This window comes from Cricetulus griseus (assembly GCF_003668045.3).
Source record: "Cricetulus griseus strain 17A/GY chromosome 1 unlocalized genomic scaffold, alternate assembly CriGri-PICRH-1.0 chr1_1, whole genome shotgun sequence".
Classification (NCBI taxonomy): Eukaryota; Metazoa; Chordata; class Mammalia; order Rodentia; family Cricetidae; genus Cricetulus; species Cricetulus griseus.
The window spans coordinates 57812578-57838795 of record NW_023276807.1 but is presented as its reverse complement, the minus strand read 5'-3'; the positions used below and the strand labels follow the sequence as shown (position 1 = coordinate 57838795).

The window sequence follows — 26218 nt, the reverse complement described above, 5'->3', positions numbered from 1 at the left end:
TTAATGTACATGTATCACCAACTACAATAACTATGGGTATTTATGTCTTCAAAGCTTTTCTACTGTAGTTTTACATTTTTGTCATATAACATATTGTTTAAAAATATCTGCACATGAGGTTCTTACTCTTAAATTCTTTCCTTAATGTAAATTTCCAAAAGCGAAATTATTGGAGAAGAATAATCATCTTAGTTGGTGGAGCATAACTTTAATTCCAGAACTGAAGAGGCAGAGGCAGGTGGATCTCTCTGAGTTTGAGGCCACCTGGTCTACAGAGAGAGTTCCAGGACAACCAGGGCTACATTGAGAAACAAAACAAAACAAAACAAAAATCATCTTAATTTTAGTAAGAATCCCTGCTACATGTGGCCTAGCAGTACTCAATAAGACTTTTTTTTTAAAGAAAGGATAAGGAAGAGATACCAATTAGTGCCAATTATTCTCCCTCTCTATCATATTCCATCTAGTTCTTTATTATATACTGTTTCCTTACCTGTAAATCAGAGGGGAACAAGAAAGGGGCTTGGGTCTGAGAACATTAGAAGAGCACATCCAGAAAGGCCCAAAGCAAATGGTGAGGATGCATATAATACATACTTGGTAGCAGTATTCAGATTTCCAGTATACAGTAAGGCTTGTTCCCAACAGTTCATTGTGGATGAGAAGCAAAGCCTGATCCATCTTCAGCTCCACATTCTTCTTTTCATCTACATCTGAAAAGGATCAGAAAGAAAAGTTACAAAAAAAAAAAAAAAAAAAAAAAAAAAAAAAAAAGCACCTGAGGGTAATAGACAAAACAGCACAGTATCAGCGCTTCCCAAATACCTACAGGCTAGAACATGATGGAATCCAGCACAATGCCTCACGTGTGCAACGCCCTGAGGTCTGAGGTCCCTTCAGCCTCACTCATCCAGTGTATGAGGAGGTAACCCACACGGAACTGAGTAGTCCCCACGTAATAAGGTTATTTTCTGTTTTGCAGAAAAACAAAACTCTCAGCTTTTGCCCATGCCCACAGCCACAGCTATTCAATGAAGTCACTGATCTGAACCAAGAGTCTATTATTCTCACGTCTAGACTTTACCACTTTAGTTATGAGCTCAACAACTTGTTACAAATGCAGACTGCAGCTCTATCTCTCCAAGGAGGCAACAAAGAGATGTCAAAGGCTGGAGAGATGGCTCAGTCATTAAGAGTACTAGATGTGGGCTGGAGAAATAGCTCAGAGGCTAAGAGCAGTGGCTGCTCTTCCAGAGGTCCTGAGTTCAATTCCCAGCAACCACATGGTGGCTCACAACCATCTATAATGAGATCTGGTGCCCTCTTCTGGCCTGCAGGCATACATGCAGGCAAAACACTGTATACATAACAAATAAATAAATAAATTTAAAAAAAAGTGTACTAGATGTTCTTCCAGAAGACACTAGTTCCAGTTCCAGGAGATATGACATCCTCTCTGGCACCAGACATGCACATGGTGCAGAGACAGACATGCAGACAACACCCATATATATAAACATCAAATGAGGACACCAAGATACATATGTGTATGAAAACCCTGACAGGCAACACCATCACCTTCAAAGTCCACCCCAGTGACATCATTAAGAATATCAAGGCCAAGTTCCAATCAGGACGCACAACCTGACCACCAGCACTTGATATAGAGCAACCAGCAGTGGAAGCATGGCCACGCTCTCTTGGGTTACACCACCCAGAAACAGTCCAGCCTGCCCCTACTGCTGCACCTACATGGAAGTGTCATCCAGCTCTCCCAGAATCACAGCTGATATGAGATGATCAGCCCCAGTTGTGTGCTGTAGCCACTCCAACAGCCTCCAATCCAAAGCCAAGGAAAGGCAAGGGCAGCTGCCAGGCCTATAATCTTGGGACCCTAATAATGTATTGAAGTCCCACTTACACTGACTAGAGCAGTAAAAGAAAAACACAAATGCAGACTATAGCCCTCCCTCCCAACTCACACATGCAGGTGGGCAAGACTCCTGGGCCATTCTGCCTGGTAATATTTTGAGACCTCTGGCACCTCATTATTCTGGTGGGGGATTCTGAATCTTCTTCTAGCTTTACTGGCAGATTTGAAAGAGGTAAGAAGTGTGTGAGAAGACTGGAGGGCAGAAACTCTCTGCTTTAGCTTTCAATCAAGAGGTCCAGGTCACAGCTTGCTGGATGATATCATTAGGGTGGTGCAAAGATGATAATCATTTTGGGGCCTGAGGTGGCTTCCCCTCTCACCATGTAGACATCAGGGACTGAACTCAAGCAATCTGGCTTAACAACATACTTTAGTGCTGAGACATTTTGTCAGCCTTGTATATTATTTATTTTTATTTTTATAAAGAACCCAGATAATGAACTTTCATGAGTGAAGTTTTCCCTCTAAAATAGTCTTTTCAAAGATTTTAATACAACCTCAAAAGTACTATGAAATTCCAGTCCTATTCAGTGGGGCTGGCAATAGCTTTCTTACTAAGTGCCACGTGTGTGTGTGTGTGTGTGTGTGTGTGTGTGTGTGTGTGTGTGTGTGTGTGTGTGTGTGCGCGCGCGCGCGCGCGCACGCGCGCGCGCGTCCTTTTATTTTTCCAGTTGGGTTTCTCTGCATTGCAGTGATTGACCTTGAACTGTTGGGTTAAAGGTATCCTTCTGCCTCAGTCTCCCAAATAGCTGGGGCTCTAGGCAGGCATCACTGTGAAACCCTGAGAATCAACCCACGTGCTTAAGGTCACACTTGCTAGCAAATAGGTCTAAGTGGAGGTCAGTAAGCTGTAGCTAACATCTAGGTCACCACACTCCAGAAGGAAGCATATCTGCTCAATAGACTGTTCTCCATCAGCCTTTGGATTTCTCCCTCACTTTTCAGCTTATAAATAGAAAACAGAGCTTTGAACACATCCTCCAAATGTTCAGCATGACTATTTCCCTATCCTGCAAGTTATTGGATGCTATTTTAATCCCTTTCCTAAACCCAGTACTCCTAACTGTTTATCTTTGTCATAATTTTCTTTTTCATTTCTTCTGGTTAATTTTCTAAAGTGTGTTTGGGTGCTTTGCCTGCATTCATGTATATATACCACATAAGTGCCTGGTGCCTGAAGAGGCCAGAAGACAGCAACAGAACTTGAGTCAATATGGTTGTAAGCTGCCATATAGGTGCTGGGAATTGAAGCCGGGTTGTCTACAAGAGCAGCCAGTACACTTAACCTATAGACATCTCTCTAGTCTATCGTTCATTTTTGATGGTCTTCCTTTTCGAGTTTAGTGTGACTCCCTGTGCACCTGTTCATGTTTTCTCTATACTTCAGCATCCCTTCGTGGTCAGAATGACTGTACTTCTATTTCTTCATCTTTAGTCGAAGTTTTATGCTTTGATTTCCCTTGTGGGTTCTAGACTCGGAAAGCTCTTGTCATTACTACTGTTATTTAGGACTATACAAGAGTCCCTCAGGCCTAGCTGGACATCAGAATTGCCTGGGAAGCTTTTTGAACAGCAACAAAAAGTTCAAACAGCCTGACCAGACTCCAAACTCAGCATGATTTTTTTAAAATCGCTCCTCCCAACCACAAGACTCCTAAAGTCCTGAATTCTTACGCCTTCCTTTGTACTTCTTTGTATTCTTTTAATATATTTTCAAAGTTCAGAAGGTGGAGGGTGTGTTTCACACAGAACATCTAAGTTCTCTGGTGGAAAAGGGGGTGGGGAAGAGGCAGGCGACACACCTCGCCAGGTGATAGGCCCTATCCCAAACAATGCGCAAAGGGGGTTGTCCACTAGCCCTCAGTTTTCCAGTAAAACAAGCCTCCCGACAGGAGTTTGGGAGGCGGTGTTGCAGGACCTTGAGGACCTTCGGGTCGAAAGAAGTCCCAGAATTCCTTTTTTTTCCCCCCACCCTTACCCTGTCGGAAACGGACTGAGCACCCAACCCGGGCGCCTGCAACTGAGCCTGGGAAGCCAGGCCGGTCCGGGCTCCCGGGTGGCAGCTCCCGCGACGCCAGCCCTGCGGTCCACCTCAGAGCGGACCCGGCGCCTCGCTCAAGTCCTGTGCCCCGGGGGTCGTGGGGACGTCCCCGTCAGGCCCACTCACGGTCCCCGCTGCCCCGAGCCCGCGCGGCCGCTCACCTGGCTCCGCCCGGCGGCTGGGGGCCAACAGCGTGGCGCTCAGCACCGACCCTGCCAGCAACAGCGCGGCCAGCGCCGGGCCCGCGCCCATGCCGCCTGCCGCCTCCCTCGGGGAGCTGCGCTGCTCTGTCCCCGCTGCCGAGCCGCGCTCCTTAGCCCGGCGCCTGCGCGAGCTCGGCCCGCCCGTCATCGGCCGCTCCAGTGTCGTCACCGCCGCTGTCCCGCAAGGAAGGGCGGGGCCTCGCCTCCACAGACCCCGCCCACAGCCTTCCTAAGCCCCGCCCCTCTCAGTGGGAAAGTGTGCCTAGCTAGTGCAGTCCCTGGCACCATGGATTCAGGACTGGCTGTTTTGTTGCACGGTGTTTCCGGACTGTGGGGAGAAACATCTAGAAAAGTGGCTTTGCTTCCCCACTCATTCACTCTCACCAATTTCCCGAATAACATTCTAAATTCTTGCGTCCTAGCCTCTCAACGTGCATTTGGGTGTTTCCGGCCTCTACCCACTTTCTAGGAGATTCTTGGGTAATAAACAAGACTGCAGCGCTTCCCCTTCACATGCACAAACTCTGGGTGTTCGCTACCTAGAGAGAAAGACACACCCCCTAAAAGGTCTCCTGTTTCTGGCACCGCGAAGAGGCTACTGCCAATCTTCTGTGGAAGTTAAAGGTGTTCAGGGATGAGGACCCTGCAGATCCACGCTGCGGTCTGTATTCCCACAGAAACCATCACATTTGAAAGAGGACAGGCACAATTTGTAACAAAATTGTTTCTAATTGCAAAATCGCGTGAGCAATCCAGATGGCCGGCGCTGGGATAGCGTCACGCTATGCAGCAGGGGAAATGCTCAGACCTTCATATATCCAAATGCGAAAGTCTTGAATAAGATGAAGGAAAACAGGCTGCACTTGGCTTTGTAATTACATTTATGTAATTTCTTAGATAGGCTCATTTACAAATCCAATTATGCAAAAAACAAACGAGCAACCGCATTAAAAGAATCTCATTCTTGTCTGGCTGGGTGGCGCACACCTTTAATCCCAGCATTTGGGAGGCAGAGGCAGGTGGGTCTCTGTGAGTTCGAGGCCAGCCTGGTCTGCAGTCTGAGTTCCAGGATGGGCGGGGCTGTTACACAGACAACATCAAAGTTTTAAGGAGTCAGAGAAGCAGGCCCTGGACACCAGAAATATCCAAGAGAGTATTCAGGTTTTCAAGGCCAAGAGCTCCAGACCCCAATACTGGACTACTTACAGGGATCGGTGCTGCTACCTGAGGGCTCTAACAGAGGAAGACACAACTGCTTACGGCTGCCCCCTGCTGCTCCTTGATATGCCAACCACTGAGGAGAATTAACGGTGAGGTGATAGCCCTTGCAGAGCTCCCCTTGTGTACCCTCCTCGAGCTCTATTAGTGTTGAAGAAAGTGATGGAAGGTGAGTTGCACAGAGTTCAGTCGGCGGTTCCGTTAGGGACTGTAGGAAGCCTTCACATGGCAGATCAGAACTGCTGGAACTCCAGTCCAGGGACCAGATTCCCTTTTCTGACCTTCCTGGTCATTATATACATGCGCACTCCTGGTCACTGAATGCATTGTACACTCCTGGTCACTGCATACATATACACTCCTGATCACCGTATACATATACACCCACCCCTGGTCACTGCAGGCATTACACACTTAAGTGTAATTAAGCACTCATAAATCAAAAAATTTAAAATATTGAAAAGAAAAAAAAACAAAATCTCTAAGGAATTTTGGCAAATCCATGGAATTAGTGATTACTATCTTAATATAGTAGGAATGGCTAGACATCGTCAATAAAACCTATGTGAAAAAAATAGGTATCAGAGGCACACTGGATCTGAGCTCCGCAGCAGGATCTAGCACACCTGGACACTGCCGAGGCACCGGTGGCAGTTCCGCCTCCATCCACTGGCCCAGGTAGGCCAGGGGCTGTCTCCGGTTCTGGTTCAGCGGGATCCAACACACCCGGACACTGGCAAGGCCCCAGTGGCAGTTTTGCCTCCATCTACCGGCCCGGATGGGCCAGGGGCTGTTTCTGGTTCCAGTTAAGCGACCCTGCTCAGAGGCATCTGATGTCAGGGGTCTGCTCACGGGATCCAAACTTGGCGGCAGGATCCAACACACCCAGACACTGCCAAGGCTCCGGTAGCAGTGCCACCTCCATCCATGACAAGAGGACAGGCATCAGAGTATTGGAACTGTTTGCATCTACCAGAAGGGAACCTTGGTCCCATACCCACCAGGAAAGGAAGAGACTCCTGCTACACTCACCAGAAGAAAGGATGAGAAGAGGTCAATGTAAAAACACATACAACAACAGAAAACCCAATATGACACCACCGGAGACTAGGAACCATACACCAGCAAGCCCTGAACATCACAATGCAGATGAAGCAGAAGAGAATGACCTTAAAAACATCTTCATGAAAATGATAGAGGACCTCAAAGAGAACATGAGAAAATCCCTTAAAGAAATGGAAGAAAAAACAAACCAAAAAATACAAGATACCAACAAATCTCTCAAGGAAACAGTTCAAGACCTAGAAACTGAAATAGAGACAATAAAGAAAGCACAATCTGAGGGAATGCTGGAAATAGAAAAGCTGAGTAAATGATCAGGAACTACAGACACAAGCATAACCAACAGAATACAAGAAATGGAAGAGAGAATCTCAGGAGTTGAAGATACGCTAGGAGAAATAGACTCATCAACCAAAGCAAATCTTAAGTCCATTCTATCCAAATACAAAACAATTTACCTTCTTCTCAGCGCCACATAGAACATTCTCTAAAATCGACCACATACTTGGCAACATAGCAAACCTCAACAGTTACAAAAAAATTGAAATAACCCCCGGTGTCTTATCAGACCACCATGCTTTAAAGTTAGAATTCAACAACAACATGAATTACAGAAAACCTACAAACTCATGGAAATTAAGTAACACCCAATTGTACAATTCCTGCGTCGAGGAAGAAATAAAAAAAGAAATTAAAGATTTCCTAGAATTCAATGAGAATGCAAACACAACATACTCAAACCTATGGGACACTTTGAAAGCAGTACTAAAAGGAAAGTTCATAGCACTAAGTGCCTACATGAAGAAAAAGGAGAATAATCATACTAGAGAATTAACAAAACAACTGAAAGCTTTAGAACACAAAGAAGCCAATACACCCGGGAGGAGCAGACGCCAGGAAATAATCATATTGAGGGCTGAAATCAATAAAATGGAAACTAGGAGAACAATACAAAGAATCAATATAACTAAGAGTTGGTTCTTTGAGAAAATCAACAAGATAGACAAACCTTTATCCAAACTTATCAAATAGCAGAGAGAGACTATGCAAATTAATAAAATCAGGAATGAAAAGGGGGACATAACAAGAGACACAGAGGAAATCCAGAGAATCATCAGGTCATACTTTGAAAACCTATATTCCTCAAAATTAAAAAATCTAAAGGAAATGGAAAATTTTCTGGACAGATTTCACTTACCAAAATTAAATCAAGAACAGATAAGCAACTTAAATAGACCTACAACCCCTAATGAAATACAAGCAGTTATCAGAAGTCTCCCAACCCAAAAAAAGCCCAGGACCCGATGGTTTCAGTGCAGAATTCTACCAGAAATTCAAGTAACAGCTAATGCTGAAAAAGCCTTTGACAAAATCCAACACCCCTTCATGATAAAGGTCTTGGAGAAATCAGGGATAACAGGAACATATCTCAACATAATAAAAGCAATATACAGCAAGCCAACAGCCAACATCAAATTAAATGGAGAGAAACTCAATACAATTCCTCTAAAATCAGGAACAAGACAAGGCTGTCCACTCTCTCCATACCTATTCAATATTGTCCTTGAAGTTCTAGCTAGAGCAATAAGACAACAAAAGGAGATCAAGAGAATACAAATCGGAAAGGAAGAAGTCAAACTCTCACTATTTGCAGATAATATGATAGTCTACATGACTCAAAAAACTCTACCAGGGAACTCCTATAGCTGATAAACACCTTCAGCAAAGTGGCAGGATACAAGATTAACTCAAAAAATCTGTAGCCCTACTATAAACAGATGACACACTGGTGGAGAAAGAAATCAAAGAAAATCACCCTTTACAATTGCCACAAACAACATAAAATACCTTGGGGTAACACTCACCAAAAAAGTGAAAGACCTGTACCGTAAGAATTTTAGGTCTCTAAAGAAAGAAATTAAAGAAGATACTAGAAAATGGAAAGATCTCCCATGCTCTTGGATAGGTAGGATCAACATAGTAAAAATGGCAATCTTTCCAAAAGCAATCTACAGATTCAATGCAATCCCCATCAAAATCCCAATACAATTCTTCACAGACCTTGAAAGAACAATTCTCAACTTTATATGGAGAAACAAAAGATCCAGGATAGCCAAAACTACCCTGTACAATGAAGGAACTTCTGGAGGCATCACCATCCCTGATTTCAAGCTCTATTACAGAGTTATAGTCCTGAAAACAGCTTGGTATTGGCACAAAAATAGACAGGTAGACCAATGGAATAGAGTTAAAAACCCTGATATTAACCCACACACCTACGAACACCTGATTTTTGACAAACAATCAAAATTTATACGATGGAACAAAGAGAACATCTTCAACAAATGGTGCTGGATGCAGACATGTACAAGACTGTAGATAGACCCAAGCATATTGCCATGCACAAAACTTAAGTCAAAAAGGATCAAAGACCTCAACATAAACCCAACCACACTGAACCTATTAGAAGACAAAGTGGGAAATACCCTTGAATAAATTGGTACAGGAGACTGCTTCTTGAACATAACACCAGTAGCACAAACACGGAGATCAACAATTGATAAATGGGACCTCCTGAAATTGAGAAGCTTCTGTAAGGCAAAGTACACAGTCAGCAAGACAAAACGGCAGCCCACAGACTGGGAAAAAATATTCACCAATCCCACATCTGACTGACGGCTGATCTCCAAAATATACAAAGAACTCAAGAACCTAGTCTCCAAAACACCAACCAATCCAATTAAAAAGTGGGGTACAGAACTAAATAAACAATTCTCAACAGAGGAATCTATAATGGCTGAAAGACACTTGAGAAAGTGCTCAACATCCTTAGCCATCAGGAAAATGCAAATCAAAACAACTCTGAGATACCATCTTACTCCTGTCAGAAAGGACAAAATCAAAAGCACCAATGACAGTTTATGCTGGAGAGGATGTGGAAAAAGGGGAACACTCCTCCATTGCTGGTGGGAGTGCCAACTTGTACAGCCACTTTGGAAATCAGTATAGTGACTCCTCAAGAAAATGGGAATCAGTCTACCACAAGATCCAGAAATTCCACTCTTAGGCATATACCCAAAAGAAGCACATTCATATAACAAGGACATCTGTTCAACGATGTTCATAGCAGCACTATTTGTAATAGCCAGAAACTGGAAGCAGCCTAGATGCCCCTGAACCAAAGAATGGATAGTGAAAATGTGGTACATTTACACAATAGAATACTACTCAGATGGGGGAGGGGGAACAAATGGAATCTTGAAATTTGCAGGAAAACGGATGGAACTAGAAGAAACCATTCTGAGCGAAGTAATCCAGTCACAAAAAGACAAACATGGTATGCACTCACTCATATATGGATTTTAGACATAGAGCAAAGGATTACCAGCCTACAATCCACACCACCAGAGAAGTTAAGAAACAAAGAGGACTCTAAGAGAGACATACATGGTCCCCTGGAGAAGGGGAAAGGGCCAAGATCCCCTGAGCAAATTGGGAGCATGGGAAGAGGGGAGAGGGAGCTAGGAAAATGAGAAGGGGAGAAGAGGAGGGATGCAGAGGACATGAGGGAGCAGAAAGGTTGAGTCAGGTGAAGAATAGAAGATAACAAGAATGGAGATACAATAATAGAGGGAAACATTTTAGGTTTACAGAGAAATCAGACACTATGGAAATGTCTGGAGATCTACAAAGATGACACCAGCTAACAATCTAAGCAACAGAGGAGAGGCTACCTTAAATGCCCTCCCCTGATAATGAGATTGATGACTGACTTAGTTGTTACCCGATAGCCCTCATCCAGCAGCTGGTGGAAGTAGAAGCTGACACCCACAACTAATCACTGAACTGAACTGGAATCCAGATGCAGAGGACGACTGAAGAGTAAAGGGGTCCAGAACAGGCTGGCGAAACCTACAGAATCAGCTGACCTGAACATCGGGGAACTGTTACTCCCCAGACTGATAGCTGGGATACCAGCATGGGAATGATCCAGACCCCAGGAACATGGGTTTCAATGAGGAAACCTTGGAAATCTACAAGACCTGCAGTAGTAGTTCAGTACTTTATCCCTAGCATAGGTGTGGACTTGGGAGCCCATTCCACATAGAGGAATACTCCCTGAGCCAAGACACACAGGGGTGGGCCTAGGCCCTATCCCAAAGGATATGATAGACTATGATGAAACCCTATGGAAGGCCTCACCATCCAGGGGGAGCAGAAAGGACATGTGATAAGTAGGATTTTAGTTGGGGGGGGTTGTAGGGGAGGACGGGAGGGAGAAGGGAACTGGGATTGTCAGGTAAAACAACCTTGTTTCTAATTCAAATAAAAAAAATTGGTATCAGAGAAAAATAAAAAACTTATCTTAGAAAACTTGTAATTGGGTTAAAGTATATGCACATAAAGCTCACACTTTTGCCTTGCTATATGGAAACAGAGAATGACTCTGTTTCTGTCTTTGTAATGTTTCACCTATTCTTGTAATCTGCATTTTTAAAAACAAAATCACATTGTATATTTTTGAAAGGGTCTAAAACTCTGTGGTAATGAGTGAAGAAAACTGTTGCAGAATACTTGCACACTGTGTGAAGATGTATTTCTGTGACTGATGTAGTAAAAAGCTGAATGGCCAATAGCCAGGCAGGGGAGAGAGGCAGGACTTCTGGGCAGAGTCAGGAAGAGGAGATAATTGAGGCACACAGGCGATGCCATGGAGACACAAAACGAGTGAGACATACAGGATGGGAGAGAGGTAAAAGACATGCTATACAGTGTAGATTAATAGAAAAATGGGTTAATAAGTAATAAGAGCTAGTGAGAGAAGACTAAGCAAATGGCCAAGCATTCATAATTAATAAGTCTTCCTGTTGTTATTTGTGAGCTGGCAGACCAACGGAAAATCCAACTACGTATGGTGCCTCACACTGGATACCATTTGCTGTAGTACTTTTTTTTGGGGGGGGGGACTACCAGCTTGCAAATAATGACATGGAGACTTACTACTAATTATAAAAGCTTGGTCTTTAGCTTAGGCTTTGTCTCAACTTAATCCTTTCTCCTCTTCCTTTCTCTCCTCGGATATCCCACCTATCCTCTCCTGCCTAGCTATTGTTGGTTCAGCTTTTTATTATACCAATCACAGCAACACATCTTCACGGTATACAAATATTCTGCAGCAGAAAACAGATATATTTAATGGTTTTACATGGAGATTCAGTGAAATAACTAGAATCTAGCCTCCATCCTGAATCTTTGGAGCCTTAACTGGGCACATGAAAAACACAGGCTATATGCAAGGTTGGATTAATAAAACATTGGAATGTTCTCCTTCAGAATCTCTCTCCACAGTCCTTAAACCTCATATGATTTGCATAATATTGTTATCAAAGTTTTTTTTTTCTTTTTTGGTTTTTTTCGAGACAGGATTTCTCTGTGGCTTTGGAGGTTGTACTGGAACTCACTCTGTAGACCAGGCTGGTCTCGAACTCACAGAGACCTGCCTGCCTCTGCCTCTGGAGTGCTGGGATTAAAGGCGTGCACCACCACCACCTGGCTGTTATCAAAGTTTATATTTCATGTTTCAAACATAATGATGGGTACAATAATTTACGTGGCAATGAAAAAAATAATATGTGGCCGGGCAGTGTTGGTGGTGCTTGCCTTTAATCCCAGCACTGGGGAGGCAGAGGCAGGTGGATCTCTGTGAGCTGGAGACCAGCCTGCTCTATAAGGGCTAGTTCCAGGACAGGCTCCAAAGCCACAGAGAAACCCTGTCTTGAAAACACCACCCCCCACCAAAAAAAAAAAAAAGAAAGAAAGAAAGAAAGAAAGAAAGAAAGAAAGAAAGAAAAAGATGTAGGTCTTTGGGCAGTGAATAGGAGGAAACTGACAGATGTCTTAAGAATGGCCATGAAAAATGTGTATCTCCTGGAAGAGAAGTTACCAGATGTAGTTGGGGTTCCCAAATCTCAACAAGACCAGATGGGGTGCAGACCTGAGGGTTCCACTGGTCCCCGCAGTCCATTCACACGATCACTGAAGCCATCACTGATTGAACACCCAAGAGAGCCCTGGGTGTCACGTTCATCAAGACGATGAAGATGGTCTCAAGGGGCTAACTCTTGCCTCTGACGTCAACCCAGAAAAGACAGGAACTGACACGGGGTGCCAGTGGAGTTCTGCAGCAAAGTGACTCAAAGGGCTGCCATAGAACCCCCACACACTTCTGAATCACTGTCCATGGGGCTCCATGGAGCTCTTAAGAACATCAGTCATGGGGGCTGGAGAGATGGCTCCACGGTTAAGAGCACTGGCTACTCTTACAGAGGACATGAGTGTGAATCCCAGGATCTACATGGTAGCTCACAATCATCTGTAACCCCAGGTCCAGGGGGATCCAACACCCTCCTCTTGCCTCCATAGGTACCGTACACAAGTGGTACACAGACATACATGCAGGCAGAATATCCATACGCATAAAATAAATAAAAAACAGAAAAGAACATAATTCATGATGCTAGAAAAACACTTACCACTCTTGCAGAAGATCCAGTTCCCAGCACCCAAATCAGGTGGCTCACAACCATCTGTAACTCCAGTTTTGGGAAATCCTACAAATGTCATCTATACAGTCATGTGTGTTTGTTTATTTTTTAAGACTTTTGGCTTCTCCCTTCTATACCTGAAACAATTATAAAAATAGATTTTTTGTGGGAATTTTAAAAAGTCATGCCAAGACTTTTGGAGCATTTAAAGCCCATCCACAGAAGCATCCGAAGACACACAGCAGAGCACACACTTCACCAGCTAGAGCAACACCACCAGTCACATTTCACTTCTCTCCGGATGTCTCTTTTTCGAATTCGTGCCAAGTGACATTCCCTCGTTAGGGCGTGGAGAGGACTGTAAGTGAGCATGGTGCCTCTGAAGGAGGACAAAGCATTAGGATTTTGTGTTTCACATCCTCATTTGTATTCAGTGTCCTTGCTAGACTTTGCAGTTCTGGATCATTCCGTTGCAAATGCCCTTGAGGTTAACTATGATTGCCCTTCTGCCCTCGTGGAGGGAAAGGACCAGAAACACTGAGCCTTGTGGTCTCTTTTTACGTTTTCCCCTTTGAATACAACTGAGTGGTGAGTGCTGTTGGAGTTGTGTAAACATCTCCCACTGTGTGATCTCCATCACTTCCTGTCCTTCCAGTGTGCCCTGCTACCCGTCCTTCACACACACCGATCCTCCTGTTTCCATGGTTTTAGACCTGGATGATCCAGATATAATTATGTAACACGTCATCTTCTATGAGCAGCTTCTTCCATGCAGTATGTTTTCAAGGCTTACTCACTGTAGCATACAAAAGAATGTTATTCTTTAATGCTGAATAATATTCCACTATATGGACACATATGTATGTGTGTGTGTGTGTGTGTGTGTGTGTGTGTGTGTGTAAACTTTATTACTGACCAACATTTGAGTCATTTTCCCCCCTTTGGCCTATTATCAATAATTGCACCATCAACGCTCATGAATAATGTAAACATGTTGTCATTATTTCAACCCTCCTGTGTACATACTTGGAAGAATTGATGGGTCATGTGATAATTTTCTTTAAACTTTCTGAGGAACTAACTGCCTGAATGTTTTTCCAACATGCTTTTGCTTTGTTAGGCTCCCACTAGCAACATAGTAAGGGTTCCAATTACTCTACCTCCTAGCCAGTGGGTGAAATGGAGTTTTTATAAGACAACAATCCCAAAGCAAATGGAGTACTCGGTGTGCTTCACAGTGACAGTTCAGATACCCTGGGCAAGCTCACCCCCTAGTCAGCCACAGGCTACAGAAGACAACACAGTACTGATGCTGCCTACTTCTTGGCCTGTGGAGCAACTCATCTCAAGCAGTGGCGTCAGCAGTAGCAGCACAGGAACCAGTCACAAATGAAAACTCTTGGACTTCACTCTAGACTTGTGAAGCCAGAAACTCTGAGGTAGGCCCTGATCTGTGACTCCAGGTGGCTCTGTCTCCTGCTCAAGTTCAGGGAAAGACAGAAGCACCTCCTGAATGACCATAATCACACACTAAATCTCTCATGTTGCCCAAGATAAGGATGCCAGCACCGCAGGAGAGACCTTTTTTTTTTTTTTTTTTTTTTTTTTTTTTTACTGGGGGAGGAGTGGTATGGATGGACAGGGTTGTGGTATATAGCCCACAATAGCCCTGAACTCCTAGTTCTTCCACTCTGTCTCCCAAATGCTAGAATTACAGTGTACACTATCATTCTTGTTTGTTTTTTGTTTTTGTCTTGTTTTAAGTGTTCAGTTGTGCAAACCCAGGGGAGGCTAAACACTTTCTGGTAAAGAGGGACACAGGATATGAAATGCTCACACAGAAATCCCAGGTCAGCACCATCTACACGGTAAGAAAGTTCCCTCAGCTTGCTCCCAACATTCCTAGCCATTCACAATCTCAAGAGCATGCTGCCACAGCACAGTGCCTCAGTTGAGGAGACAGCATGGAAGCTTCACAGAAAGTCATATCCAAAGTGACAATGACCTCACTGACAAGGGTTGCACTTTGGACAGCCAAAATGAGTGCACATGTTACGTGTCAGATCCAGGGCTTTGCAGAGAACCAAGCAAGTGCCTGACCACTGAGCTATGTACCCCCAGCTTCTAACAGGACTTCTTAAATTAGGAGAAAATGTTCTCCGAAGAACTAGTGTGTGTTTGTTCACAGGTGGTCATTTAAAGATTTCCATTTCCATGGGGGTGTAGTGCACACCTTTAATCCCAGCACTCAGGAGGCAGGGGCAGGCGGATCTCTGTGAGTTCCGCTATTTCCCAGACAGGCTCCAAAGCTACAGAGAAACCCTGTCTCAAAAAAAAAAAAAAAATTCCACATCCTACCAGTCTATAAACATGGTTACCCAAGTAGGCAATGTGTCCTCATGATTACCGTTTTATTACTTCCTTTAAATACTCTATAAATCCACAAATTCTCTGTGTCTTCACTAGGAACTGCATCCAAGCAAGGTTTTCCCTCTTGGAAACTTCTATCCAGGTTGCCAGGAGAGCAGAGCACACTCAAACAAACGTGCAGGCAGATGTAGGGGAGAGCCTGCGTGGCTGAACAGCCAAAGTCAACAAAACGCAAGGTTCATGAAAGCGCGTCCATCACCAAGAGTAGAACAGTGGGGATGCCGTTCAGCATCAATGATCTCTCTTCACAGCATCTCTTTTGTCTGAGACATCACAGTGTCTCTGAGTGAATGTAAAACCTTCCGGTAAGTGTCTAGAACATGCTGAGCCGTGGGTCTTTCTGCAGGGATCTGGCTCTTACATGCCTTATGGATATCAAACAAATGGAATCGAACCATGTCACTCCCTTCCACGTGCCCCAAAAGGAAACTGGAGACATCTGGAATCTTCCAGATGTCAACCTTCTCATCATAGGAGGGCATGATGTCATCTTGGAAGGGCCTTTCTCCTCCATAAGGCCACAGCTGCTCTGGGGCCACAAAATCTCCTTGGAGCTCCCTGTGGCCACACTTCACAAGTACCCTAGAGTCGTGGTCCACCAGGGGCAGGGCGTCCAGGTCGTTTGCCACAATGCTGAAGTTACTTGTCAGCAGATACTGGGACAATGTTTTGGGCAGGTCATTAGAGTCACACATGACCCTCGTGCCCAGCGGGCTGTTGTGGAGGTAGTTAATAATGCCCACATACTCGGCGGCCAGCTGCAGCCTGTGTTGCCAGGTGTTCACATCTTGGTACTTTGGAAGGTTTAGTGTTGCTTCCAGGTTGCTCAAGGAACCTAAGGGGTGATATTCGGTAAGAATGGTGCCATCTTCCTCGCAGTAGCCAACCAGCGTGACCACGTGCTCGCTCTGGAGAGACTTGAGCATCTGCAGCCCGTGAAGGAAGTCATCCTTCATCTCCAGCCCAGTGAGCCGGGAGAGAGCGACTTTGTGTTCATTCCACTCAGACAGAAAGACCTGAAACAGGGCCACAGAGAATGTCAGACCGGAGTTGCAACAAAGGCATGCTGAGAAACAAACACCTCCTAGGAGGCAGGCATGGTGCAGAGGGCATGGAAATGAACCAGATACAGTCCAGTCCCTAACATCCCAGAGCTGTGACCCAGCAAGGTGAGCAGCTACCTGAGATGGAGAAGGAAGGAAGAGCAGGCTCAAGGAGGACACCACAGACTCTTCTAAAGTCTACACAGAACCTCAGAGCTGTGAGTACCTCACTGTAAAAGAGCACAGGGTTGCCAGAAGTGGTAGGAGGACTCAACGATGATTCCCAGATGATTCTCAAGAAGCTGGGTGGAAAGTGATACAATCTACTAAGAGGGGGAACAGCAGGCCCCACGGAGGAGATTATCAAGCATTCCACACCAAGCCAGATATAGTGACACATACAAGTTAGAAGACCATACAGTTAAGACTCTTCTTCAAAAGGAAAAACAAACAAACAAGAGTTCCACAGAGGGCATACTGACATGTTCAGAGAACTCCAAGTAGAGGTGTCAAATAAGCAGTTGATTGTATGGCTCTAGGACTCAGGGAGAGACAGGACTAGAGAGAACCATCTGGGAGTTTATTAAATATATAAAAGCAATAGAATTAGACTAGGTCTAGAAACTAGACTACATCTAGAGACATTTCCTCAGCCTCAGCACTGCTACGTTCAGTCCAGACAGCTGTCTATTAAGGGACAGGCCTTCCCTGTGTGGCACAGGACGCCTGGCAGTGTCCCCAGCCTCCACCCAACCGAGTGCCAGAAACAGCTCCCCCCTCCAGTATCGACAACCACAAGTGTCTGTATGCACTGCTGTCTACTTCCAAACTGCAGTCATCACCTGGTGGGACGAGGAAAGAGAAGGTAAAGGAGTTAAGCAGGAGTGAGGGTCGAGGAAGATGAGAGGCATGCTATCCTAGAAAACCAGAGTCTGAGGGCAAAAAGCACTGAGTTCACGGTTGATGAAGGGACTAAGAGGAAAGCAATATTCAACTTGCAGTTAGCTGGAGGCCGCACTGGGAGCGGATGAAAATGACAGAGAGCAGGGGAGGTGGAGGTGGTGAACGAGCTCTCTCATCGGAGAAATGGAGAAAGAGCGGCGGCTACAGAGGACCTGGCAATTGATAGAATGGAGTTTCTATCTGGAAAAGTGTGCTTGTTTTTACACAGACAGGAATGAAGGATGGATGGGAAAGACTGGTGATCCTGGAAGGGGGACCATTCTGTAAGCAAAGTCGTGGGAGTCAGGGTGATGCGTGTGGGGAGGACGCTGTTTGTGGAGCCTTCTGTCTTCTTAACTCATAAAATAAGACCACTAGCTAAGACAATGCGTATTTGAAGAAATGTTTGTCTCAGAGCAGGAATGGCACACTAAGGTCTGCTGTGCTGTGCTGTGCTGAAAGCTCAGAGCTCTCTTTAACTCTATAACTGCCTATCATGTTTGTATTTTCTTACATAACTATGTAACTTTGCAATTGAAAACAATATTCTCTACAACTGGGTAACACAATTTTCTTTTTTACTTCTACTTTTCCTGATACTAATTAGAGTTCCTATCTACACCTAATGGCTACACAATTAACTAAGCTTCTAAAAACATGTGTGTTTATTTATTTTTTCTTTTTGAGACAAGGCTTCATATAGCACAGGCTGGCTTTGAATTCCCCACACAGTCAAGGATGTCCTTGAAGCAAGCACTCTTCTAATCGAGCTACATCCCCAGCCCATCTTCTGAAGGTGTTCCCATCTCCTATCCTACAGTACTCTTTCAGACACCTGTCTCCCTTTCTCCAGATGGTTTCACTATATCAGAGATCCAGACCTGAGACTCCTGGGCTCAAGGACAGAAACACAGGTGTTAGTATTCAGGCATTTGTGCTGGCCTGTCCTTGGGGTTCTGACAGGATATGCCGTCAGCTGCAGCCACTAAGAGCACCACCTGTGCATATTCACTATGTTCCCTTTTAAAAGGGCCCTGCCCACCTCACATCCTTTTCTCTCTCTCTTTTTCTCCCTCTTTCCTTTCTTCTCTCTCTCCTGCTGCTCCTGTCTCCAGAGGCTGGTCTCCCCACTTCCCTTTCCCCTTTTTATGATCTCTTTCCCTAATAAAAAAATCCTCTGCTTGGATCCCGACACCTTCCGCTCACATAGCGCTTTCTTAAATTACAACAATGGGGCCTTTGTGGCTCTTTCTTCTTTTGTTTTTAAGTCAGTATCCCACGATGTTCTCCTTGTTGGTCTCAAAGTCCATACCCCAAGCAATCTTCTATTTTTTGTTTGGCTTTTCAAGACAGGGTTTCTCTGTGTAGTTCTGGATGTCCTGAACTCACTTTGTAGAACAGAGATTCAAACTCAGAGATTAGCCTTCCTCTGCCTCCCAAGTGCTGTAGTTAAAGGTGTGCACTACCACTACCCAGCCTCAAATCTTCTTGCCTTAGACTCCCAGCTACAGCAAGCACATGGCACCTGGTGCCAAACAAATTGCTTTCCCAGAGATGACAGTGACGACAGCACAGACATGAACACTTACTCTCTTCACGGCTCCTTCCCCAATGCGCCTCAGCTGTCTGACTTCCTTCCTCAGCTCCTCACAGGATAACCAGCGTGAGCAGTTTCTCATCTGTCCCATTCTGAAGTAACCATGAGGGCAGCGCCTAGCATCCTCAGTAGAACGAGGGGAAATGAAAAACTGGTTGAGGCAGAGGTAAAGAAGCACATTCATAAGGGCCATGGCAAGGAGCAGCCCAATGCCCCGGGGGATTTCTCTGTGGCTGAGACCTTTCCTGTTTCCATGTTGTTGTCCCATGTCAGTTCCTACAACAGAGCATGAGACAGGGAGTAGCACCATTGTCTGTCAATTGCCATGGAGGTATTCTGATGCCACTAGTGGGCTGAGGGCAGTCACCCCCCACTTGTGGGTTCTGTCAGCATCGGTGTCACGTGAAGGCTTACGACAACTGCAATGTGAGCTGCTCTGACATTCTTCATCACAAGCTCAAATGTCTGGGAGTTTTCGCACACAGGAGCTTATGCTAAGTTGATAGCCTAAGTGTAAATGTGTATATTTGGGCCTGGGATAGAAGATGGACAAAGAGGCTTAGCTAGCATAGTAAACAGGCAAGGGACTCCTGCAGCTGAGAAGTGAGGGTGCTCCTTGGAAGGTATCCAAAAGCTCCAGAACAAGCTGGTGATTCAGCTCAAGAACAAGCTGGTGATACATCTCAGGGGGCTTCCAGCATGTGAAAAACCTTGGGCTTGATCCATGGACTTGGTCAATGATCTGCATTTCATGGTGTTTATTAAGGTCAGCTGATTGGCAATCATATGTCCATGTGGACATAAAGTTGACTCAAGAAGTAAAGCATGCTTGTTACTGGAATACTAGCCTATTTCTCTGTGCTAGTGAAGTCATGGACCTCAGGAGAGAATGTAATATTTCTGTTTTCCCAAAGAGCCATAATTTCTTACAAATTATACATATTATTACACATACAGAGAACGTCATGGTTGCATTCTCTTTGAATTTGTACTTAAACTTATTGCAGATGAAAACAAAACAAAACAAAACAAAAAAACAAACAAACAAAAAAAAAACATAGCAACAACAAAATATCTAGGCCTTCTTTTTTTGTGGCTAGGGAGATTGAACGCAGGGCCTCGGTTAAGCTAGCTGAGCACACTAGCCTTGAGTGACGGCCCAATGAAGAAGCAAAGGTAACTTTTCAGTGGGTGCACAGATGGCTTGGTGGAGAAATTAGCTAGGAGGCCCTGGAGATAATCTGGAGTAAGAGTGGACAAACTTGTGAGTGAGAATAACGGTGACAAGGTTTTCTGGAGAGATGACTTAGGAAACACTGGCAGTAGTGACCCAAACAATCCAGGGCCATGGTGGAGGGACCCAGAAGGGGACAGACCTGAGATAGACACTCGAGCAAAGGATGCTTGCCCCTCAAAGTGATGGACAGAGATGTTCCAAGGTGACCGTTAGACTGGGAGGCATGGGGACCGAATCAATATTGACAGTGTTCCCTTCAGGATCTCTTCCTTCTCCCAGCTGGGTCTCCATTCACATGCGTGGGTCCCTCTCAGTGTCGTGCTTGTTTCCACATGGCAGCTCTGTAATTCCATCCCAGAAGATCTGATGGTGTCTTCTGGCCTGTGGAAATCCTGCATTCATGCAGTGCACAGACATACATGCAGGCAAAATCCCCACAGGCAGGAAATAAAAATAAATAAATAAATAAAAACATCTCCCAAACTCAGCTTCAAGTCTTGTCCCCCAAATCTATTACATTTACACCATTCCTGTCAGTAAATAAAGAACCTCCCCTTCCTGTTTCTAAGCCAGTGAGGACACAGGTGAAGTTTTGTTCACAGTGACAGGACTCCTTCTAATCCCAAAATGTTAGAATGGACAGTTCGGTAGCTTCACTTAGACAATAGAATAAAATGCTGGTGTTTATTCCTGCTGTCATCAGGACTTGCTCAGGAAGCCCTGACTCTGCCTTCACCTTGGTTTCATTCAGAGGCCATGCGGAGGTCATCTTGCCCATTCACCCCACTGTCTGGGGTCTCTCCAGCTAGCTCCAGCAGGATGCAGAGTCAGGTCACTTGTCACTCTTTCCACAGGGACTGGAGGCCCTCATCTTAACCTCCAGGCCTCGCCCTCGGATCAGCTTCAGAGACTTAACAAAAGCAATGGCAACTGTTCCCACCCAGGCTGCTGCCATTTCTCTTTCACACTGCTTCTTAGAGGCAAAGGACACAGTCAGTAAGACAAAACAACAGCCCACAGAATGGGAAAAGATCTTCACCAACCCCACATCTGACAGAGGGCTGATCTCCAAAATATACAATGAACTCAAGAAGCTAGCCACCAAAACACCAATGAAATTAAAAGTGGGGTGCAGAACTAAATAGAGAATTCTCAACAGAGGAATCTGAAGTGGCTGAAAGACACTTAAGAAAGTGCTCAAAATCCTTGGCCATATGAGAAATGCAACTCAAAACAACTCTGAGATACCACCTCACACCTGTCAGAATGGCTAAAATCAAAACCACCAATGACAATCTATGCTGGAGAAGATGTGGAGAAAAAGGAACACTCCTCCACTGCTGGTGGGAGTGCGAACTTGTAAGACCACTTTGGAAATCAGTATGGCAGTTGCTCAGAAAAATGGGAATCAGTCTACCTCAAGATCCAGCAATTCCTCTCTTGGAATAATGCACATTCATACAAGGACATATGTTCAACCATGTTCATAGCAGCATTGTTTGTAATAGCCAGAACCTGGGAGCAACCTAGATGCCCCTCAACTGAAGAATGGATTGAGAAAATGTGGTACATTTATACAATGGAGTACTACTCAGCAGAAAAAAACAATGGAATCTTGAAATTCGCAGGGAAATGGATGGAACTAGAAGAAACCATCCTGAGTGAGGTAACCCAGTCACAAAAAGACAAACATGAGCCCTCATCCAGTGGTTGATGGAAGCAGAGGCAGACATCCACAGATATACACTGAAGTGAACTCTGGAACTTAGTTGCAGAGAGAGGAATGAAGGGGTCGGTACCAGGCTTGTGAAACTCACAGAAACAGCTGGCCTGAACAAGCGGGAGCACATCGAACCCAGACTGCTGTCTGGGAGGCCAGTAAGGACTGACGGATGTCAATGAGGAGGCCTCTGCACTCTAGGGGGCCCCTAGTAGTGGATTAGTATTTTTCCCTGGTGTAAGAAGGGACTTTGAGAGCCCATCCCACGTGAAGGGATGCACTCTTGGCCTGGACACATGGGGTAGGGCCTAGGCCGGGCCTAGGATGATGTGGTGGACTTTGAGGAGCCTCAGTTGAGGGCCCTACTGTGCCTGGGGAGTGGAGGGTGGATGGGGGGGGGAGGAGGGAGGGAGTGAAGGGAGGGAGAAGGAGAAGGGGAGAAGGGATTGATATGTGAAACAAGCTTGTTCCTAATTTGAACTAATAAAAAAAATCAAAAAAACAAAAAAACAAAAAAACCTTTGTTAAGCCAGGCGTTGGTGGTGCATGCCTTTAATCCCAGCATGCAGGGAGGCAGAGGCAGGCGGATCTCTGTGAGTTTGAGGCCAGCCTGGTCTCCAGAGTGAGTGCCAGGATAGGCTCCAAAGCTACAGAGAAACCCTGTCTTGGAAAAAAAAACAAAACAACAACAACAAAAAACCCCAAACCTTTGTAATTATTGTTGTGTGTACCATGTGTGGGTGTTGGCGAGCACGTGTTACAGTGTGCATGTGGAGTTGATTCTTCTCTCTTTAAGTGGGCTCTGGGGATGCAACAGGCTTTCGTGACAAGCACCGTTACCCACTGAGCCATCTCTCCAGAGGTGTGTCTCAACTTAGACCTTAGATCAAAGGATTTTGCAACTTTTTTTCCCCCCTAGGGGTCAATGTCAGAATCAAGTGATAATCTCATCACTGATGTGAGGTGCAGAGAGTGGTATGACACCATGCACCGTCTCTGTTTCTGTCACTCAACTCTGTTGCCAGTGTATGTGAGAACAGCCACCCCTACAGAGTACAAAAGTGTGCTTTCTTACAAAATATCTCTTACCCGACATCTACAGCTCACTGGTAAAGGACTTGCTTAGTTCAGGGCTATTTAAAAAAACAAAACAAAACAAAAAAAAACCAGGCAGCGGATTGTAGCTGACCAAACCTGGTATCAGATGATAATATTCCTCCTCGGATGTTGCAGGCCAAGGTAATCTCACCTCATGCAGTGTCTCTGGTAGCCCTCTAACTGCTCACAATCCCCAAATCTTTCTCCCAACACTCAGTGGACTCAACTTCTGACCTTGGTGACTCCCTCCTTCCCCAGTGCATCCCTTCTCTGGGACTCCCACTCGACCATGGGGACACAACCTACTCATCATTCATATCACAAACCTGGGTCACTCAATTCCTCCCTCCCTGGACCAGCCCTACATACTACCATTTCCTGACTCTGCCCTTTACCTGCCACCAGCCCTCTTACCTGGCCTTCTACAGTTGATTCCTGCATGGTCTTTTTTTGTTCCAATCCATTCTCCACAGAGTAGATAGGATCTTCCTTCTTTAACAAAATGTTCCAAAGGAAAAAAATAAATAAAATTATGACCATCTATTCAGTTTTTTTTTTTTGTAAATTTACACTTTTCCTGAATATATCTCAATTTAAAAACAAACAAACAAACAAACAAAAAAAATGTTTTTTAGGGGAGTACAGAGGTGGCACATTGGGGATCCAACCCAGTGTCTTGCATAGCACGTGACCCTCCACCAAGCTATACTGCACCCCTTTCCAGGGTTTTTCACGGGATTGTGGGAGTGAGGAGAGGCTTCCTTATAAGTCCACATCCACTACTCACTCTTCAGCCTCATAGTCACTTTCACTCTCATGGTGGGTAAGTGTCCCCAAAGGTTCAGTCATTAAAGACTTGGTCTCCAGTTGTTGGGGCTACTAGACAGTGGCAGAACCTTAAAAACGTAGAGTCCACTAAAAGGAAGCTTCGGTCAGTAACAACATGACCTAGAAGGAGATAGGCCACCAAACAAAGACCCATCATGGAATGAACTCCCAAGACTGAGTCCAAGTAAACCTTTCTCTTCTAAAAGCTGATGATAGTGGAGCTGAAGAGATAGCTCAGGAGTTAAGAGCACTGGCTGCTCTTCCAGAGGACACAGTTTCAATTCCCAGCACCCACATGGCAGCTTAAAAGGGTTTCTAATTGCAGTTCTAGGAGACCTGGCCCTCACACAGACATACATGCAAGCAAAAATAAATAAATCATTTAAAAAAGCTGATCATCGCAACAAAAGCTAACACACTCAAATGCTATCAACATCAGGTACAAATTTTGGAATCTGGAATTCGTATTTTCTTTTTATTTTTAAATAATTTATTTTTTTAAATTTTATGTGCATTGGTAAAACACCTACATGTGTGTCTGTTGGGTGCCCTGGAACTGGAGTAACAGACATTTGTGAGCTACCATGTGAGTGCTGGGAATTGAATCCAGGTCATCTGGAAGGGCACTCAGTGCTCTAAACCAGTGAGCCATCTCCTCAGACCCTAGAATTCGTATTTTCAAGTCTCTGTTGACCCTCATTACTTGGCAAGCCAGTAATGCATTTGTTTCTTATGGACTGTATTTTAAGCATTGTAGCTAAATCCTCACATTCTGACTCTCAGAAAAAAGCAATCACCCCTAAGCCTAACTGTTCACACAGTATCACACAACATCAAATGCAATTCTGAGAGGTAGATGTAATCATTACTCTCATTTCCCAGAGAAGGGAACAGACTCAAAGGTGAAGGCACCCATCCAAGAGCTACTACACCCGTGTATGAGGAAGGGCTGCCTCAAATCCTCACGCTTCCAGTATCTAGCAAAGCTCAGGAGCTAGGCGGACTTGAACCCAGTGGTCATTGGGTGGGGGCGGGCACCGCGGCTGGCTGTCTGGAGCTTAAAGGAATATTCTCTGGCACTGTTTAAAACACCACGACTGTTTGATAATGGTGAAAAAATGGGCCAACTGCTGTATGCTCACTGCTTAGACAAAGAAAATAAGGCAACTAAATGAACTGCCAATATGCAGAATGCTTTACACCAATACAATTCAGACTAAATCTCACTTTCCGATTAAGTATTTTAAATATTCTGGATGCTATTTAGTTTGTATAGGCAAAGGGTGGGGACGTCAGAATTCCTAAACGTCTAAATGTTGCTTTTTAACGAAGGAGGAGGGAAGGAGAGGGAGAAGAGCTGAGGGAGAGAGTGAGAAAGCAAGAGTACTGCAGACAGTCTCAGCTCACACTGTTCAGTAGCTGCGCTTGGAGAGACCCGGAGGTGTACGGAGAGCACCGGGAGGGGGTGTGTACGGAAAGCACCCACAGCGGGGGGTGCACGGTGATCACCCGGAGGAGGGGTGCACACTAAGGTAAGCATCTGGAGGGGCCCGCTGCCACCACCTGCTCCAAGGCAAGGCCCAGCTGGACCTCGTGAGAGCCGCGTCATCCCACCCTAGGGCTGGGTCGGAGGTCCAGGCTCGGAAAGGCCCCACAGAACCCCGACCTGCTCCACCACTCCCGGGAGCCTACCTGGCGACCACCAAACCCGGCTCACAGTCTACGACGCCTGCGCGGCCGGAAGCGGGGCGAGGAGAGCGCGAGACTGCCCCCTGGTGGCTGCTTCCCGCTGCGTACTCGACGTCCGCGGCCGCGCAGGCGCTTTCACCTAGCATCTGGTTCTAGCTTCCACTCTCCAAACTTCTGTCCAGGGTATCAATCATCCCTCTAGATCTTCCTTGAAATGATGACCTGTATCCCACTGGGAGAGTAAGCCAAAGTAATAAACCCGTTTTCCCTTAAGTTTCTTTTGTCAGTGTTTATCACAGTGATAGGAAAGTGACTAAGACAATGGCTAAGGGTGGGGAAACAATCCCATGCTTTAGAAATACGTATTTAATGTTGTAGTGCTGCCGTCTGTTTTGTTGTTTTTACTATGATGCTGCTGAAAAAATACAGAGAAGGTATTTTAAGTGAATTTCAAATACAAAACTAGAGATTTGGGAGATCTACAGGTGACAAACACTGATAAAGAAAAAATTACTGTAACACCGTGATATATTTTCCGTATTTAAAGTTATTTCCCAAGTGTACGTGGACAAAATGCTTCACAGTAATCTCATTAGCTGTGGTTTGGTGTGCTGACCCTAAAGTCCCTTATT

The 26218-nt window shown here is 45.1% G+C and overlaps 2 protein-coding genes across 5 annotated transcripts in view; both read right to left on the bottom strand.

Moving 5' to 3' along the window:
* Hgsnat (heparan-alpha-glucosaminide N-acetyltransferase) overlaps window positions 1-4357 on the bottom strand; it is a 32097-nt gene extending 27740 nt beyond the window's left edge. For both annotated transcript variants that reach the window (XR_004772281.1, XM_027395367.2), the window contains exons 1-2: window positions 4136-4357; window positions 598-713 (exon numbers count right to left, since the gene is read on the bottom strand). Coding sequence is in view for 1 of the 2 variants with exons in the window: in XM_027395367.2 (XP_027251168.1) it covers window positions 598-713; window positions 4136-4325 (306 nt within the window). In the remaining variant the exon portion in view is untranslated. The remainder of the gene's footprint in view (window positions 1-597; window positions 714-4135) is intronic.
* Window positions 4358-15385: 11028 nt separating this feature from the next.
* Pomk (protein O-mannose kinase) lies at window positions 15386-25663 on the bottom strand. Of its 3 annotated transcripts, none has more exons than XM_027395369.2 (5): window positions 25590-25663; window positions 23484-23561; window positions 20391-20643; window positions 19007-19290; window positions 15386-16448 (listed from the first exon to the last, which is right to left on the bottom strand). In XM_027395369.2, the coding sequence occupies exons 4-5, from the start codon at window positions 19280-19282 to the stop codon at window positions 15678-15680; spliced, it is 1047 nt and encodes a 348-aa protein (XP_027251170.1). In that variant the 5' UTR covers window positions 19283-19290; window positions 20391-20643; window positions 23484-23561; window positions 25590-25663; the 3' UTR covers window positions 15386-15677. The 3 variants fall into 3 exon arrangements, with proteins under 3 accessions (XP_027251170.1, XP_027251172.1, XP_027251171.1); XM_027395371.2 differs by having other exon boundaries at window positions 19007-19165; XM_027395370.2 differs by having other exon boundaries at window positions 20391-20632.
* Between the last annotated feature and the right edge of the window lie 555 nt (window positions 25664-26218).

Coding starts and splice junctions, on each gene's coding strand:
- Pomk (XM_027395369.2), bottom strand. CDS start 19,282: ATGGGACAACAACATGGAAACAGGAAAGGTCTCAGCCACAGAGAAATC. Junction 16,449..19,006: donor GGGAAGGAGCCGTGAAGAGA/GTAAGTGTTCAT, acceptor GCCCTGTTTCAG/GTCTTTCTGTCTGAGTGGAA.